Source organism: Erythrolamprus reginae, chromosome 3 (genome assembly GCF_031021105.1).
Source record: "Erythrolamprus reginae isolate rEryReg1 chromosome 3, rEryReg1.hap1, whole genome shotgun sequence".
Taxonomy (NCBI): Eukaryota; Metazoa; Chordata; class Lepidosauria; order Squamata; family Dipsadidae; genus Erythrolamprus; species Erythrolamprus reginae.
The window spans coordinates 142,551,433-142,568,155 of record NC_091952.1 but is presented as its reverse complement, the minus strand read 5'-3'; the positions used below and the strand labels follow the sequence as shown (position 1 = coordinate 142,568,155).

The 16,723-nt window shown below is 46.9% G+C and overlaps 1 protein-coding gene across 8 annotated transcripts in view; it reads left to right on the top strand.

Annotated features, from left to right (window-relative positions):
- PCDH1 (protocadherin 1) overlaps positions 1–10,594 on the top strand; it is a 434,444-nt gene extending 423,850 nt beyond the window's left edge. For all 8 annotated transcript variants that reach the window (XM_070746895.1, XM_070746888.1, XM_070746894.1 and 5 more), the window contains one exon: positions 6,055–10,594. In XM_070746895.1, coding sequence (XP_070602996.1) covers positions 6,055–6,440 — 386 coding nt within the window. In that variant the 3' untranslated portion in view covers positions 6,441–10,594. The remainder of the gene's footprint in view (positions 1–6,054) is intronic.
- The last annotated feature ends 6,129 nt before the right edge of the window (positions 10,595–16,723 follow it).

Below are 16,723 nucleotides of genomic sequence, written 5' to 3'. Positions count from 1 at the left end.
CCTGCCCCGCCCGGCGAACATACCACAGCCGAAGATCCGGCGACCAAGCTTGGAGGGCTGGTGTTTTAAAGCAGGAAAGCTCCCGAGGCAAGGATCCTTGCATAAACGCCAAAATGGCGTCATGAGCCAGCCCTCAGATAAAACGGCGGGAGCGGCTGTTGTTCTTCCCGCCGGTTGCCAGGGCAACGGCGCGGCAGCCATTTTTATTTGGCCGACAGACAGTCAAGTCGCTGGGGGTGAGAGGAGCGAGGAAAGCTCCGAGGCAAACCCCCCCCCCCGTTTGCTTAGTAACACGCAGCCGCACTGAGGACACAATCTTACTGCGTTGTCGGCTGCGTTTGCGATCGGCCTTGTTCTGACAAACAGACGTGAGTGACCTCGCTATGACGGATAATTCGGCCCATTTGGGGGAGGAGGTGGCCACTTCCATCAGGCCCACTACCCCCAAGGACAAGCCTCTCTCTGAGAAAGCCAAAACTAAAGCCTCTCAGGCCGCCTCTCTTAAGGACGCTGAGAAAAGAATACGTGCACTGGAGAGGCAGTTAGAATTGGCTCAGAAACAGCCACCAGCGCCACTGGCCCAGCCTAATTTTCTTCGGGGGCCCACGCCCCCCCCCCCGGCCTCCCCCTTACTTGGCATAGCTGGGGTTGTAGGCTCGGCAACGGAACGTGATTGGTCGCCTGAACGCCCCCTATTATCCACAGGACCCCAGTATACCCTGCCCATGGCCAGCAGCACGGGAGCTCAGTATAGCCAGCCCACAGCCACTTTTACACCTTCTGCTGTGGGTCTGAGGAGCTCATTTGACACCTGGCAGAGCATGCCTCAGAATCTCCAGGATCTAATCAGCAATGTTTATGCCCAGGGGATCACAGTAGGGGCACAACAACAGGCCCCTGGGATTCCCATTCCGCAGAGGCATAGGAATGTGTGGGCACCTCCAGCTCCAGCTTCCTTCCAAGGATCCATGGAGGAGGATCTGTATCCTAGAGAGGAGGACAGCGAAGAAGGCGAGGGGTTGTCTGGGGATAAACAACCACCCGAACCGCCAAGCCTTGTAGGCCTCTTCAAGCCCTCTCTTTTTCGTATCATGTTAAATAAGGCTAAGCTGGTCTTTGAGGGAGCAGGAGAGGGGAAGTTACCTACAGAAACTACTGCGCAGGCCTCTAAGGGGGTCTTACTTTCAGTACCAAAGAAAGAACCGGAAACCATCCCCTCATCTGATATTTTCCTTGACAATATTAAAAGGCCTTGGGAGGCACCAGCAGCAGCACAGGGGCCCTCTATGATTGATCGAAAATACTACACCTTCGATCAGGAGATGGAATCTCTTTTAACACCTCCAACCATAGACACTCCTGTGGCAAGTTAGGTGTCTAATGCCTTGGTCCCATCCGAGGTTTCTGAGGGCCTGAAGGCGGAGGACAAGAGAGCCGAGACGGTAGTTATGAAGACTCACCAAATGACAGCCTGGGCCTTGCGTGCCGCTTTGGCTGCCTCATTTTTTAATAGGGCAACTATCCTGTGGATACAGGACATGCAATCACGTGCGAGTCAGGAGGATGGCAAGTTCCGCCAGGATTTAAATAAACTGCTGGCGGCAACGGAGTTCTCCGCGGATGCTACAATGGATGCGGCAAAATTTGCATCCCGCGCACTAGCATCCTCTTTGTCCTCCCGGAGATTAATTTGGCTCAGAAGCTGGCAGGCGGACGTAAAATCAAAATGGCGCCTAGCCTCAGCCAAGTTCCAAGGGGAGCAGTTGTTCGGCGATTCCCTTGAGAAGGTCCTTATTAAGGACAAGGATAAGAAGAAGGTGCTCCCAAGATCCAACAGGAGAGCAGAAAGACGGTTCACTCCGTTCTATAGAAGGCAGAACTTTTGTGCAGAGCCCTCCTCAACCGTCTCTCAGGGTTCGAGGACCTTCTCTCAGGGCTCTTTCAACCAGGGAGGTTTTCGTCAGGACAGACCGTATTTCGAGGACCGAGGCAGACCCTACCAGCAGGGACGCCGTCCATACAGAGGTTCCAACTTTAAGGGATCAAAACGCGGAAAATGACTCTGCAGACTACCCTCTGGGGGGCAAGCTCCTCTACTTTGCCAACGCCTGGAGGGCTGCATCCCTCGACTCCTGGGCTGTTGCCACAGCAACACAGGGGTTGCGGATAAATTTTCTCCGTGTACCCCCAAACCGATTCCTTCCTTGTCCTCAGGTGATAGATCCCCAGAAGAGGGCACTGTTACACCGGGAAATAGAGCACCTCCTGGAGATAGAAGCGATAGAGGAGGTTCCCTTCCACCTGAGGGGGAAAGGATTCTATTCAATCGTTTTCCTAGTCCCCAAGTCTTCGGGCGGGGTCCGTTTGATTTTAAATCTCAAACGGTTGAATCTGTATGTGCGTTATCAAAAATTCAAAATGCACTCCCTCAGGTCCATTCTGCAGTCCATACGGCCAGGAGACCTCCTCACCTCTATCGATCTCAAGGAGGCCTACCTCCATGTACCGGTATTACAGGAGCACAGACAATTCCTCCGGTTTTTCGTGAACGGATCTCATTACCAATATCGAGCAATGCCATTTGGTCTGTCATCAGCGCCGAGGACGTTCACCAAACTTTTGGACGTCCTCACGGCCACCTTGAGACACCGGTCAGTGCGCCTCATGGCATACCTCGACGACATCCTGATTCTGTCAAAGTCCCGGGACCGGGCACAACAAGATCTCCAACTAACCTTGACTACCCTACGAACTTACGGGTTTACCATAAACCTGGAAAAGAGTCAGTTAACACCAACAACCAGATTGGCTCACCTGGGCACCATCATAGACACGGACTTGTGCCAGGTATTCCTATCAGAGGACAGACAGACCAACATCCGTACTCTACTACAGACTCTGTCTTCTCAACCAAGACCTTCCCTGGCTTTCCTCTCCAAAATCCTGGGCACGCTAGTCTCTTGCATAGATGTGGTTCCCTGGGCCAGGTTACACATTCGCTCCCTCCAATGGTTCCTCCTACCCTATCAAAGGAGAAAAACCAGCCATTCCAGGACACAGGTGATTCCAGGACAGGACTTTATCACTCTCACAACGGACGCCAGCCTATTCGGATGGGGTGCTCACATTTCATCCAATGTGGCCCAGGGTCTGTGGACTCCTCGGGATCTAGAAAACATCAACATCAATTTTTTGGAATTGAGGGCAGTGTCCCTCACCCTGATAAGCTTTTCTCATCTGGTGCAGGGCAGCCATGTCCTGGTACTAACGGACAATGTTTCCGCTCGCTCTTACATCAACCACCAGGGCGGGACAAGGTCCAGACGCCTGATGCAGGAGGCCAACACTCTGTTCAGATGGGCAGAGGTCCACTTGGCCTCTCTCTCAGCCGAGCACATCTCAGGCCAGGAGAATGTATGGGCGGACTGGCTGAGCCGCAAGACCTTGGACCCGGGGGAGTGGAAATTGGATCCAGGAGTGTTCCGGATACTAACCTCTCGATTCAACACACCAATCTTGGACCTGTTTGCAACATGCCACAACACGCAGTTGCCCTGCTTTTTTTCCCGGTTTCCATCTCTGGGGACAGAGGGGGTAGATGCGCTGCGCCTCCCCTGGCCAGAGGGGCTCCTGTATGCGTTTCCACCTACTCGCATACTTCAGAGAGTTCTACACAAAATCATACAGGAACGAGCCGAAGTACTGCTAGTAGCACCTTTCTGGCCTCGACGGGCTTGGTTCTCGGACCTGAGGGAGCTGTCCATCTCTCCTCCTTGGAGAATCCCAGACCATCTGGTAGCCCTCAGTCAGGGGTGCATTGCGCATCCGGAGCCTCAATGGTGGAACCTGACCGTGTGGCACTTGAGGGGGACCGTCTAAGGCAACTACTTCTCCCGGACACGGTCATCGCTACCATGCAAGCGGCGCGCAGACCGTCTACCAGGCAGATTTACCAGTCCACGTGGTCAGCCTTCTGCACCTTCTGTGAGGTCTGGCAGCTCGATCCTGTAACAGCCTTGCCTGGCACTGTCTTAACTTTCCTTCAGGCAGGATTAGATAAGGGACTGGCTCCGAACACCTTGCGACGCCACGTGGCGGCGCTGTCTACAATATTGAACCACGACCAATACCAGCCTTTGTCAAGACACCCTTGGATTCGGGATTTTTTAAAAGGAGCGGCGAATATTAGACCGGCTACGGTCCATAGGTTCCCCTCTTGGGACCTATCGCTTGTCCTTAAGGCCTTGACAGCTCCACCCTTTGAACCGTTGAGGACGGTATCGATGCGCTTTTTATCCATCAAAACGGCCTTTCTAGTCACCATTACTTCAGCCAGGAGGGTGTCGGAGCTGTCGGCCCTGTCAGTAAGACCTGACCTTTGTCTATTCCATCCGGACAGAGTAGTTCTTCAATTGGACCCGTCTTTCATCCCCAAGGTGAACTCCGGCTTTCATAGAACTCAAAAATAATATTGCCTGATTTCTGTGCACATGGCACGCATCCATCTGAACTCAGATGGCATAAATTGGATGTGAGACGTGCGGTAAAAATTTATATTCGTAGAACACAGACTTCCAGAGCATCAGAAGCTTTGTTTGTTTCCTTTTCATCACAAGGACAGGGTGCTAGAGTGTCTTCACGAACTATTAGTCATTGGATAAGAGTCTGCATCACTGAGGCCTATAAAGCATCAGGGCAGACTGTCCCTCAGGGAATTACTGGACATTCAACACGTAGTGCGGCTGCTTCGGCAGCATGGTCTACACAAGCTTCGATCGAAGAGATTTGTAGAGCCGCCACGTGGGCAGCTCCATCTACCTTCATCAAGCATTACCGGATTGACACCTTTGCTTCTGCGGAGGCAGCATTTGGGAGGAGGGTGTTACAGAGGGTGTGTTCCACTTGAACGCCCATGGTCTGGTTTCCCTCCCTTTTCTTATATCTTGGGTACATCCCACATTGGACTCTCCTTGCAAGTGCATTGGAGAAGAACCGTTGAAACTTACCTGAACGGTCTTCTCGATGCACTGCAAGGAGAGTCCAAAACCCACCCGTTTTGGTGAACCAAGGGCTTGTTCCTGGCATTGTTAAGTTATTTGGCCGGGCTTGTTGCCTTCCAGTTGTTTTAATAAAGACTTATAGTTTACTGCTCCTTCGTTTCTTTATGACTGGTGGGCTAGGGGGCGGTGCCTGCATAATATTTAAATTAAAACTCAGTCCCTCCAATGAGACTGGAGAATTACCCACGTTGGACTCTCCTTGCAGTGCATCGAGAAGACCGTTCAGGTAAGTTTCAACGGTTCTTTTCTTCTAGTAATTCATATAATTTACATTTGATACATGCACAGTTTGGTTATTCTGTGGGCATAAGCTCAAATATATATTTTGCATGTAATTATAACGTCAATCTTTTTTTCCATTACTTTTTAAAGTTTTCTTTAAAATTTCTTTAAAAATTTAGAACAGATGCTACACAAAAAAAGGTTGAAACCTGTTTTTAGCATATAGGATGTACAATAATGAATTTAAATTTCAGGAAGGATGATTCTAACTTTATTAGAATCTTAGCCAATTATTCTAAAAAAACCTCATGTGTCATATCATTGGATGTCTTCATATGGAGTCTAGATAAGCACCTGCTTTAAATGCCTTTATTTTACTAATTCCTGAATTACTGATTAATGATCTACAATATGTGGCTTTTTTCGACTTTGTGGTTCTATAATAGTTACAAGGAAATTACTGTTTCAATATATTCTCCCAGATTTAAGTATTGGCTAGTCATGTTGTTGCCTTATACATGTTTGAATGAATATTTAATTTAATTGACTTTATTCAACCCAATCCCATGGGACTCAGGGCGGCTCACAACAATACAATGGCAAGAAAGTCAAATATTAAATACCAAAAAAACCAGTAAAACCCCATTATAAAACTCAACAAACTATCCAAACAAATAAATATACATACCGGATCAATCACAATTCTGTCATGACAAGATGTTAGTATTCACGGCCCCATTTATTCTTCCCTTTTCTTGTTTCTTATTTACAGATCTCCGACCTTTGCCTGATGTAGCCTTGACAGGGACCTGTACTCGAGAATGCACAGAGTTTGGTCACTCTGATACCTGCTGGATGCCAGGTCAGTCCTCTCCAAACCGGCGGCCCAAGAATGCCCTCAAACTCTCCACATTTGTGCCTTATCAAGACAGAGGGAGTCAAGAACAAGTTGGGAATGGAAGCCCCAGACTCTCAGAAGAGCGCAACACCAAAATGGCTAATCTCCGCCTGCTCCCCACATACAGTGCCTTCTCCAACAGTAGCCATGAGACCTGCAAGAATTCCCCCATGGAGGAAATTCCTCTCACCCAGACCTCAGATTTCCAGACAGCTACCACACCATCATCCCAAACTGCCAAACGAGAGATCTACCTGTGAAAGTGAGGAGGCCACATAATATCTGAAAACAATGCTGAGACCAGGGTCTAGTGCTCTAGCATGAAGTGACTTTTCAAACTGTGATTCATTATCACTCAGATTGGCAGTTCTGTGCCTGCCAGATTAGACTGTCTTGCCCAGTTATTGGGCGTGGAAACACTTCTTTAACTGATTCCTCACTGGGCAAGGGAACTGACACCAACCAGAATAGCCAAGCTCTCAGTAGAGTGCTCCATGGATAATTGGAAAGAGAGAGAAAGGAATATAGTGAAGAGAGCTTGGCTTCTTGGTTTCAGGGCTGGGGTGGGTGGGAAATGGCTTAGTTACCAAAGGTCCACGTAGATTTGGTGGAGTCCATTGGGCACAGGGCTGAGACACTTGGCACAGGTACAGGGGGTAAAGCTGCCTCTCTTGTTACTATAGACTCCTGTAAATATGAATTTTAGGAATGACATTTATGTCTTGCCTGATTGAGTTTTGTTTGTCCTTGGAACAAAAAGACATTGAATCAAACAACACCACAGTGAGAAATTTTCAACTTGAATTTTTCACCACATAGAAGAGCACATTGGGGGCAAGCCCTTCCAACCAGCCCACCCTTTACTTCCACAGTGTAAATAAGAATGACTCGTCAGTTGAGAGGGGGTATTTTGGCTGGTCAGCAGGACTGAGTAGGAAGGACTTGGCAGAGTTTTTAAATCTTAATCACTTTTCAGACTTCAGAAACTCTTATCAGGTATGGAGGATCCCTATAGCTAGTAGTCAGAGCTTTTAGTTGTCCTCCTTTGCCCCTACCACATATTTAATGAACTGCAGTAGTAAAACAAGTGGAAGAATTTTCAGTTTTTCAGGTGGTAGAATGTCTAACTCTCCCAAATTACTCCACTGCCTCATGTGAGGCAGAGAATTTCCATGGGGTCATTAGATCCAAGTGCCATGATTCTGGCCTTCAATTTGTCTGCCTGTAAGCCACCATTGCCTTTGTGAAATGGAGCTTGGACTCAGGGTCACACTTGGGCCCATAGGCCATATGCTGGAGTCCCATATTCCCTCTCTATACCTATACCTCCTCAAGGGCTCCAATATTATCTTCCAGTGCCACATATTTAGCCACATAATATTTGACTACAGGAGCCTGTCATAGTTTCAGTAGAGGCCCATAAAAATGGTGCAAGTATTCACGGGCATTATTATCCCCAGCCATTGATGTTGTCATTTGGGATCACTCAAAAGATCAGCTCTGAATTTATAAGAGAGCACTCTTCCTCCAGCAAGCAATGGGCTGCTTTGGTGACTAAGTTCTTAAATCCCTCAGTATTCTAGACTTAGCTAGGCCTGATTTCAGATAATATAGTTTTAATGGCAATTGCCAGCTAATATTGATGGGACTTTTCCAAGTACAAATGGTAGTGGAAGACAATCTCCAGACTGGGGATTATCCATGAGATTAGCTGATATTTGTTGTACACATCTTGTTTCTCTTGGCTTAATTCTGGTTCCAACAGGCCCAACTTTTTCCTCACACATTGTCATGTGTTTTTCTAAGCTGTATTGCAGAAGATGGGCTAGAGGTTGCCCTTCTTTGCTGTATCTCTGTTCAACTTTTTCAACTGCATGTGTCTGGGAAGGAAAGAAACAGACATGATATGCTTTGTAAAACTATTGTTTGTATGGGTATATGGGTATATATTTGACAGGACTGATCATTTGAAGTTAGGTTATCATCAAACTAATAAACTGGTAGGAGCGACATAAAGCAATTTTCATTTTCTTCTGATCATCAAAGGTGATTTCTAGGACACAAAATTTTAGTGTCTCCCTGTATTCTCTGTCCTCTACTGAGCAGATTGCTGATTGCCTTCTGACCAAACATAGTGGTAGTGGGAAGCATTGCAGAGAGAAGTCCAGTGACTCTACTCATATAGTAAACTGCTAAATGCCATGGGAGATTAGATGACTGGATTCTTGAGTCCCAAGTTTGAGATCACAGGCAACTTTCAGGACTTCTTCTACCCCTATACTTTTTAAGGCTCAGGGCTATTTCAGCAGCAGTCCATAGGATGGAGAGTAGGAATATAGCATTTCCTATCCACTCTTGTATCAAGAGGCTAAGTTTAGGGTGATCACGTATAATGTAATAATTTATTGATTTAATCTGATATGTGAATTCACATATTATGGCTTAGCAAACCAGACTGCTTTAGCTTGTGCCTCAATTCTTGGTTAAAAATCTGTCTGGACGGTATGTGTAAATATAGTTATTGAGGTAAATAAAAAAAAGCATAAACAAACACTGTCCAAGGAGGGCTTCAGCCATCCACCATACCCAGATTCTTTCCAGTGTAATTATATGGTATGGAAAGGACAGATCTTTTATATTCTACGAGGGTCGCCCAGAAAGTAATGCACCACATTTTTTTTCTTCAACAATTATTAATTGAACACAATGAAACTTACACACAAGAAAAAATGGTGTTTCTTCTACACACCCTATTTTTCTACATAATCTCTGTCCCATTCTATGCCCTTCCTCCAGCGAGACACAAGAGCACGTATGCCCTGTCGGTACCATTCTTTGTTCTGGTCACAAAGCCATTTCTGCATTGTGCGAAACACCTCTTTGCCTCCCCCTCTGTGCCCAGTGACTAACCATACTTCTGTTGACTGCAGATTCTCCATAAACTGTACACAAACATTTGTGAATGTTCCCAACATTTTCTTTCTCTGCAGTGAGAAACGTGCTGCTTGTAACATACATCACTTACAGATGCCATTTCTGAAGAAACACAAAATTTGCACACACACTCTTGACAATTCAAATAATATATATCTAAAATTTCACATTCATACTGTAGGCTGAGAGGATTACTTTCTGGGCGACCTTCGTATTCTATTCTATTCTTCTTTCTCTCCTCTTCCCTATTCTACCCTACCCTATTCTATATTCTATTCTACTCTACTCTTTCCCACTATGAAAAGAATAGACGGGAGCCAAAATTACTAATGAAGGAATATCTGCATTGCTGAGGTATGATTATCCTCCTCTAGACCTATCACTTAGTCAAAATATAACAGGAGGCAATCTAATTTCTAATACATCCCTTGCAGATAGAAATTATAAAACTGATCTCATCCCAGAATTGTTTCAGTATTTGAACATAATTGCTATAGGCCTTTTGGAACAAATAAGGTTGCTTTTTGGTATTAAGTCAAGGCTGATAACCTGAATGTGGAAAGCTCTTGATCTCTTTTCCTTTGCTTTTTCCAGATACATAAAATAAAAAAGACTGGGTATTGAGGTTGTAAAGCAGTATTACCTGGCCTCCCAAACTCAACTAAGACTTTGAAATGTGTTTTGTGTGAGGCAAAAGAGAATATGGCACCAGTAGTAATTGAAATATAGTCTTGAGGAATATAGTCTCAAGAAACACAAAGGTTGCCACTGAATATAAAAATGTCATAGGAGTGTAAGTGGTTGATAATCCAGTGGTCTAAATATAATTAGGAGGTACTCATCTTCACAATTTCAAGCCAGTAAATGTATGTTTAGGAAAAGAGGCGGAGAAGGTTAGGAAGAAGAGCATTCCATGAGTTCTGGTCTAGACAAGTGCATTCAAAGGCAAGGGGAAGAATTTTGAGCACTACTTTAAGACAAGCCAGAGGTAATACCAAAGGTGCAAGACCAGACACAGACCTGTTGAGTGAGATGGAAAGAAGCAACCCCTTTGTAATTCTTCGTGTTGATTCTATTTATACGAGATTTCAGTTCTTGCTTGTGATGCCTTGTTTTTTGTACAGTTTTATGTACATGCAGGTGTAGCTTTTTCTAAAGGAGAAATCCTACAGCAGAGTAAAAAGTACCCAACTATTTTTGAATTGTGCCATTTGTTTAGGTACTGCCTCTTTCTCTCTTGCTAAGGTTGTATTGCTCTCAATGTGATGCATAACCCTTGCACTGGGAAAGCTTTGGGCCTAGGGCGCTGTGAGCACAATTGATTCCTTTGTAATCCTTTTTGTTTGGAGCCGTGAGCATGACACCTCGTGAGCCCGTTTTGTTCTCTTCCATTCTGTTGGTTTGCTGAGCTGTCAGATGACAAACACCACTGTAATTAGCCCTCCCAAAGCTTTACAATAAAAAATGTGAAAACCTTTCAGCTTGGCCTGATTTCTTATCTCTGCAGCTCAATTGAGCTGTATATTGGATACATGTGCATTGATGTTCTTTCCTTTTCTAAAAGCCAAATTATGTAGCATGGGATTTTTCTCCTCCTCCGCACTATACTGTGTCTATCTATGTCTGTTTGTGTGTGCACACGTGCACCTGTGTATGTGCATATATGAGATACATTTACAATATATATATCAAAAATATGAGATGAATCAGTTTGGAATATAATTACAGTAATACCTCGTCTTATGAACTTAATTGATGCCGGGAGGAGGTTCGTAAGGTGAAGAGTTCGTAAGATGAAACATTGTTTCCCATAGGAATCAATGGAAAAGCGATTAATGCGTGCAAGCCCAAAAATCAGAAACCCAGAAGCCGGCCGCCACCACCGAAGGAGGCTTGAGCCTCTCGATCCTCCCCGCCCCTTTGCCATGCATGTCATCCTGGGTGAAGCACTGGGGGGAGGGAGTCAGGAAGGTCATCCTGCTCCCCCCCCAGCCAAAAACACAAAGGCGATGTGCCGCCGCCCGCGGAGCAATGGGAAGCTGAAGCCGCTGGCGGTTTGAGCCTCCTTTTGCTGCATGCTGCTTCGCCCTGCCTGTTGTCCTGGGTGAAGGGCTGGGGGGAGGGAGTTAGGAAGGTTCTCCTGCTCCCCACCCCAGCCAAACACACAAAGGCGGTCTGCCGCTGCCCGCGGGGCAATGGGAAGCTGAAGCCGCCGGCGGTTTGAGCTTCCCATTCCTCCACGCCACTTCGCCCTGCTTGTCCTCCTGGCTCAAGCGGGCGGCAGCAGGCCGCTTTTGTGTTTTTGGCTGGGGGGGAAGCAGGAGGACCTTCTTAACTCCCTCGCCCCCAGTTGAAAACCCAAAGGCGGTCTGCCGCCACCCGCTTGAGCCAGGAGGCTTGAGCTTCCCATTCCTCCACGCCACTTTGCCCTTGCCTGTCCTCCTGGCTCAAGCAGGCGGCGGCAGACTGCTTTTGTGTTTTTGGCTGGGGGGGAGCAGGAGGACCTTCCTAACTCCCTCCCCCCCAGCCAAAAACCCAAAGGCGGTCTGCCTCCGCCCGCTTGAGCCAGGAGGACAGGCAGGGCAAAGTGGCGTGGAGGAATGGGAAGGTCAAACGCTGGCAGTTTGAGCTTCCCATTCCTCCATGCCACTTCGCCCTGCCTGTCCTCCTGGCTCAAGCGGGCGGTGGCAGACCACTTTTGTGTTTTTGGCTGGGGGGGGAGCAGGAGAACCTTCCTAGCTTCCTCCCCCCCAGCCGAAAACCCAAAAGCGGTCTGCCGCCGCCCACTTGAGCCAGGAGGACAGGCAGGGCGAAGCAGCTTGGAGCAAAGGGAGGCTCAAACCACCGCCGGCTTCAGCTTCCCATTCCTCCATGCCGCGGTTTGAGCCTCCCTTTGCTCCATGCTGTCATCTTTTAAAACAGCTGGGGGGCTTCTCGGCGGCCTCCCAAACGCCGAACCTGGAAGTTTGGGTTTGGCGTTCAGGTTTGGGAGGCCGCTGAGAAGCCCCATGGCTGTTTTAAAAGGTGACAGCCGGGCGGCTGGGCTTCCTAGCGGCCTCCCGAACCTGAACTTTTGCCGCCCGGCTGTCACCTTTTAAAACAGCCGGGGGGCTTCTCGGCGGCCTCCCGAATGCCGAACCCGGAAGTTTGGGTTTGGCGTTCGGGTTCAGGAGGACGCTGGGAAGCCCCCCGGCTGTTTCAAAAAGCGACAGCCGGGCAGCGGGGCGGCGGCGGCGGGTTCGTAAGAAGGAAAAAGTTCATAAGAAGAGGCAAAAAATTTCTGAACCCCGGGTTCGTATCTCGGGTTGTTCGTAAGACGAGGGTTTCGTATCATGAGGTACCACTGTAGTTAAATTCACACAAGATGGATTCCTACAAATAAAAGCTATACAATATTTGTAATATCATGTCTTGTAGCTAGAGTATACAAAGTGAAAGTAATCTTTAATTAATTTTGTTATATTTTTGTTAGATGGAAGATCCCTGACATCTTTCAAGACCAGATAAAACAACCAAATTCTTATACAGTACACAGGTTACATTGCTGATGCAAAGGCATTTGTGTTAGAGGCAAGTACCTCAATACTCACATTGAGCCTTCATTAGGTACGTCAATGCTCAACATTGAGAACTCCAGGTACACATAGACACATATACAGATTACGACAGCAGAATTAAGGATTGGAATAATAACTTGTGTGTTGTTTGGCATAAAACCATTTATTTGAGAATGGACCAAAAAGATTAAATGAATTTCAATGATTTTTTTAAAAAAATCATTTTAGTCAACAGTTCAATATCATTGACACAATGTCTTCTATTCATACTATTAATTAGTTCAATGCTTTTTTCCTGTATGATGATATGTGAAAAAAGTTTAGATTGTTTGTTTGTTTGTTATTTGCTAGAATCAAAATGTAGGAAGTGCGCAAGAGATAAAGCTATTGCCAGGCAAATAGAGGAAAAGAAAGATGATCAAAATTGATTCCTGTTTCAGGTGCTAAAACTCAAAAAAGGCATTAAATATAAAAAACAAAATGAATGTACTTTTTATTATCTACCATATTTTTCAGAGTATAAGATGCACCAGAATATAAAATGCACCTTATTTTTTTTTGGGGGGGGGGGCAAGGAAAAAAGGCCTCTTCCTCCCAGCAATTTGTCTTCCAGCAAACAGAAAACAAAACAGGACAGATGATATACACTGTTTGCTGTGTATTGCTGTGTACATGTATCTGACCCATAGAAATAGCAAAGAATTAGAGAAATGTACATTATGGCAGTATATTAATGCCAGAAAGTTTTCTTAAATGTTGTCACACTAGCTCCTCCCAATTATTTAAATAGATCTACTCCAAACATGACTAAGTCATGGTTTAATTTAGCTGCCTTAATTCTAAAAAGGACAGTTACACTTATACTTTTACAGGTCTTTAAAACTGATGTGGTTTTCTGGAAGTATTATCTGCTATTTAAAAGAAGATACAATAGCACTGGGCCTCTTCAGATCAAGCATTATTTTAAAAATCTTCGTTTTGTTAAGTTGTCTAGAACAATAATAAAGCAGTCTTTAAAAAAATAAGTATAATAATTTGAACTTTCCATAGTTATAGTTATTGACTTACCTCCTTGCAGTTTCTGCAGTCCAACATTGCCAGCAGTCCACCTCCCAGCAATTATTTGCCTTCTTGCAGCTAGCTTCACTTTCACTTCTAGCAGGTGGCCTGCCTTTGCTGAATCAGCTGTAGGTTGGAAGACTTGCTTTTGCTAATTAGATTCTGTGCTATTTGCTGCAAGAAGGTAAACTGCAAGGAGGCAGAGACGAAAGGGTGGGGGAGGCTGGGTAGGGCTATGTTTGGTGTATAAGACACACCCAGGTTTTCAGCCTCTTTTGGGGGGGTAAGGAGGTGTGTCTTATACTCTGAAAAATACGGCAATATAGTACTCTTGAGGTCAATTGTGATTAAAAGCTTTATTAGCTGGGAAGAATCATACTTAAGATTTGGAAGGAACCTTAGAGATCATCTAATCCAGTGATGGTGAATCTTTTAGCCATGATACATCAAAAATTTGGAATAAGCCAGGCTTGACTGTGCTAGTATATCACACATACACCCCAAAAAAGAGAAACAATTATTTCTCTCTCGCACCCCTGAACAGCAGCACTCAGTAGCAAGCATCATAGCTGGACCTGAAGTAGAGGCCTAGCCATTGACTCCAGCCCAAGCACCACTGCTGCTACTCAAAAAGGTCACTGTGCATTATTGTCTTGAGGCAATGATATATCACTCCCTCCTTCAAATCATATAGGCTTACCCCTTCATTCAAGAATGTACGGTATTTTTCAGAATATTATACACTCCAAAATATAAGATGTACCTACCTTTTTGGGGGAGGAAAACAAGAAAAAAAACTGCCCACCCATTGCAAATCCCAGATGGTGTGGATCAGAGCGTCAGGTAGATGGTCACGAACAAAAGACACAGATGGGGCTGATACATCAGGACAGAGTGGGCAGTCAGGACTAACAGGAACCAAGAAGGAGCGATGGAACACTGGGTGAATCCTCAGGTGGGCAGGCAGGGTCAGACAATAGACCCCAGGGTTAGCGACATGCTCGATGGGGAAAGGACCTATAAACCATGGATCCAACTTCCGACAGGGCGACTCAGATGAGACATATTTCATGGAAAGCCACACCACAGCCAACAGCGGGGCATCATGATGGAAGCAGTCGGTATACCTTTTGTAGTCTTCCTTGGCTTTGTTGAGGTAACTCTTGACCATCTTGTGTACCAACTGTAGTTCAGGCAGGAACTCCTCCGCAGCCGGGACTTGAGAATCCAAAAGTGTCAGCGGGAAAACATGGGGATGATATCCATAATTGGCATGAACGGGAGTGGTCTGCGTTGACGTGTGCTGCGAGCTATTAAACGCGAACTTGGCCACTGAGAGGTATCATGACCATTCAGACTGCCAGTCCGACACAAAGCACCACAGATACTGCTCGAGAATGCCGATGAACTTCTAGGTGCCACCATCAGTCTGGGAGTGCTGCACCTGCAAAGCCAACATGAGTTCCTTCCAGAACCGTGCCGTGAACTGGGTCCCCCTGTCCAATACCATCCTGTCCGGAAGGCCATGGAGCTGGAAAACATGCTGAATAAACAGCTGGGCGGTGACTTGAACCGTGGGCACTTGTCGACGGGATGAAGTGCGCCATTTTTGTCAACATATTCTACACCACCATCACTGTGGTGAATCCCGAAGACAAGGGCAGATGGGTCACAAAGTCCATGGAAACAGCCCCCAAAGGACTCTCGGGCATCGGCAAAGGCTGCAGCAAACCAGGCGGGGCTCCTGTGGTGGACTTGGCCTGACAGCAACGCATGCAGGTGTTCCCGTATGATTGCACATCGTCGTGAAGGCGAGGCTACCAAAACGTCTGTGACACCAGCTCAAAAGTCTGGAACAGTCCAAAATGACCAGTGGCAGGATTGTCATGGCACTGAGACATCATCACGAAGGCCACAAAGTTGGCCTGCTGGCACGTAGAGCTGTCTGCAGTACCTGAGCAGACCATCCGAAAATGTCCATGAAGAGTCGGGGAACAGGATACCGCTATCTAGACGGGCCTGGAGAACTACGGTCCCCGACGGCGACATCAGAAGCGTCGGTCTCCACGACAACCGGCTGACGTGGGTCTGGGTGCTGCAAAAGAGGTTCTCTCATGAAGGCTTCTTTGAGGGCCATGAATGCCTGCTGTTTGGCCTCACCCCACTGGAACGGCACTTTTTTCTACAAAAGCCGGGTGAAGGGTGCGGCCAGGATGGCGAAGCGTGCAATAGTAATTCACAAAGCCCAACAGTCTCTGCATGTCCTTCACTCGCTGCGGGGGTTGCCAGGTTTTCAGAGCTGGCACCTTGCCCAGGTCCATGGCTACGCCCCCTAGAGAAATGATGTGCCCCAAAAACTCAATGGTTGTTTGAAAAAATTCTCCAGCTTGGCATACAGCCGTTGCTCACGTAAGCATTGCAGGACACAGCGTAGATGATACAGGTGACTGGACTGTGAGGGGAAGTAATTCAAGATGTCATTGAGGTAAATGACGACAAAGTGGTCCAACGTATCTCGGAAAGCATCATTCATCAGATGCATGGAAGACTACCCGGGTGTTGGGGAGGCTGAAGGGCATGACCGTGTACTCAAAGTGCCTGTACCAGGTTCCGAACACTGTCTTCCACTCATCCCCCAGTAGGATCCGCACCAAGTTGTACGCGCTTCGCAAATCGATCTTGGTGAAGACCTTGGCAGCCCGCAGATGCTCCATTAGCTCTGGGATCAACTGCAATGGGTACCGTTTGTGCACAGTGATGGCATTAAGCCGCCGGTAGTCACAACACAGTCGCAGATCCCAGGTCTTCTTTACAAACAAGATGAATGCAGAAAGGGGCAAGGTCCTTCCTTCCTCCTTCCTTCCTTCCTTCCTTCATAGCTCGCCCTCGCCCTCGCCTTTCTTCCCTTCCTTCCAGATGGAAGTGCCCCCTCAAGACACCTGCCTGACTGCTGGTGCCCTGTTTTTTCTCTCCTCTCGTCCTTTCCAGCTCCT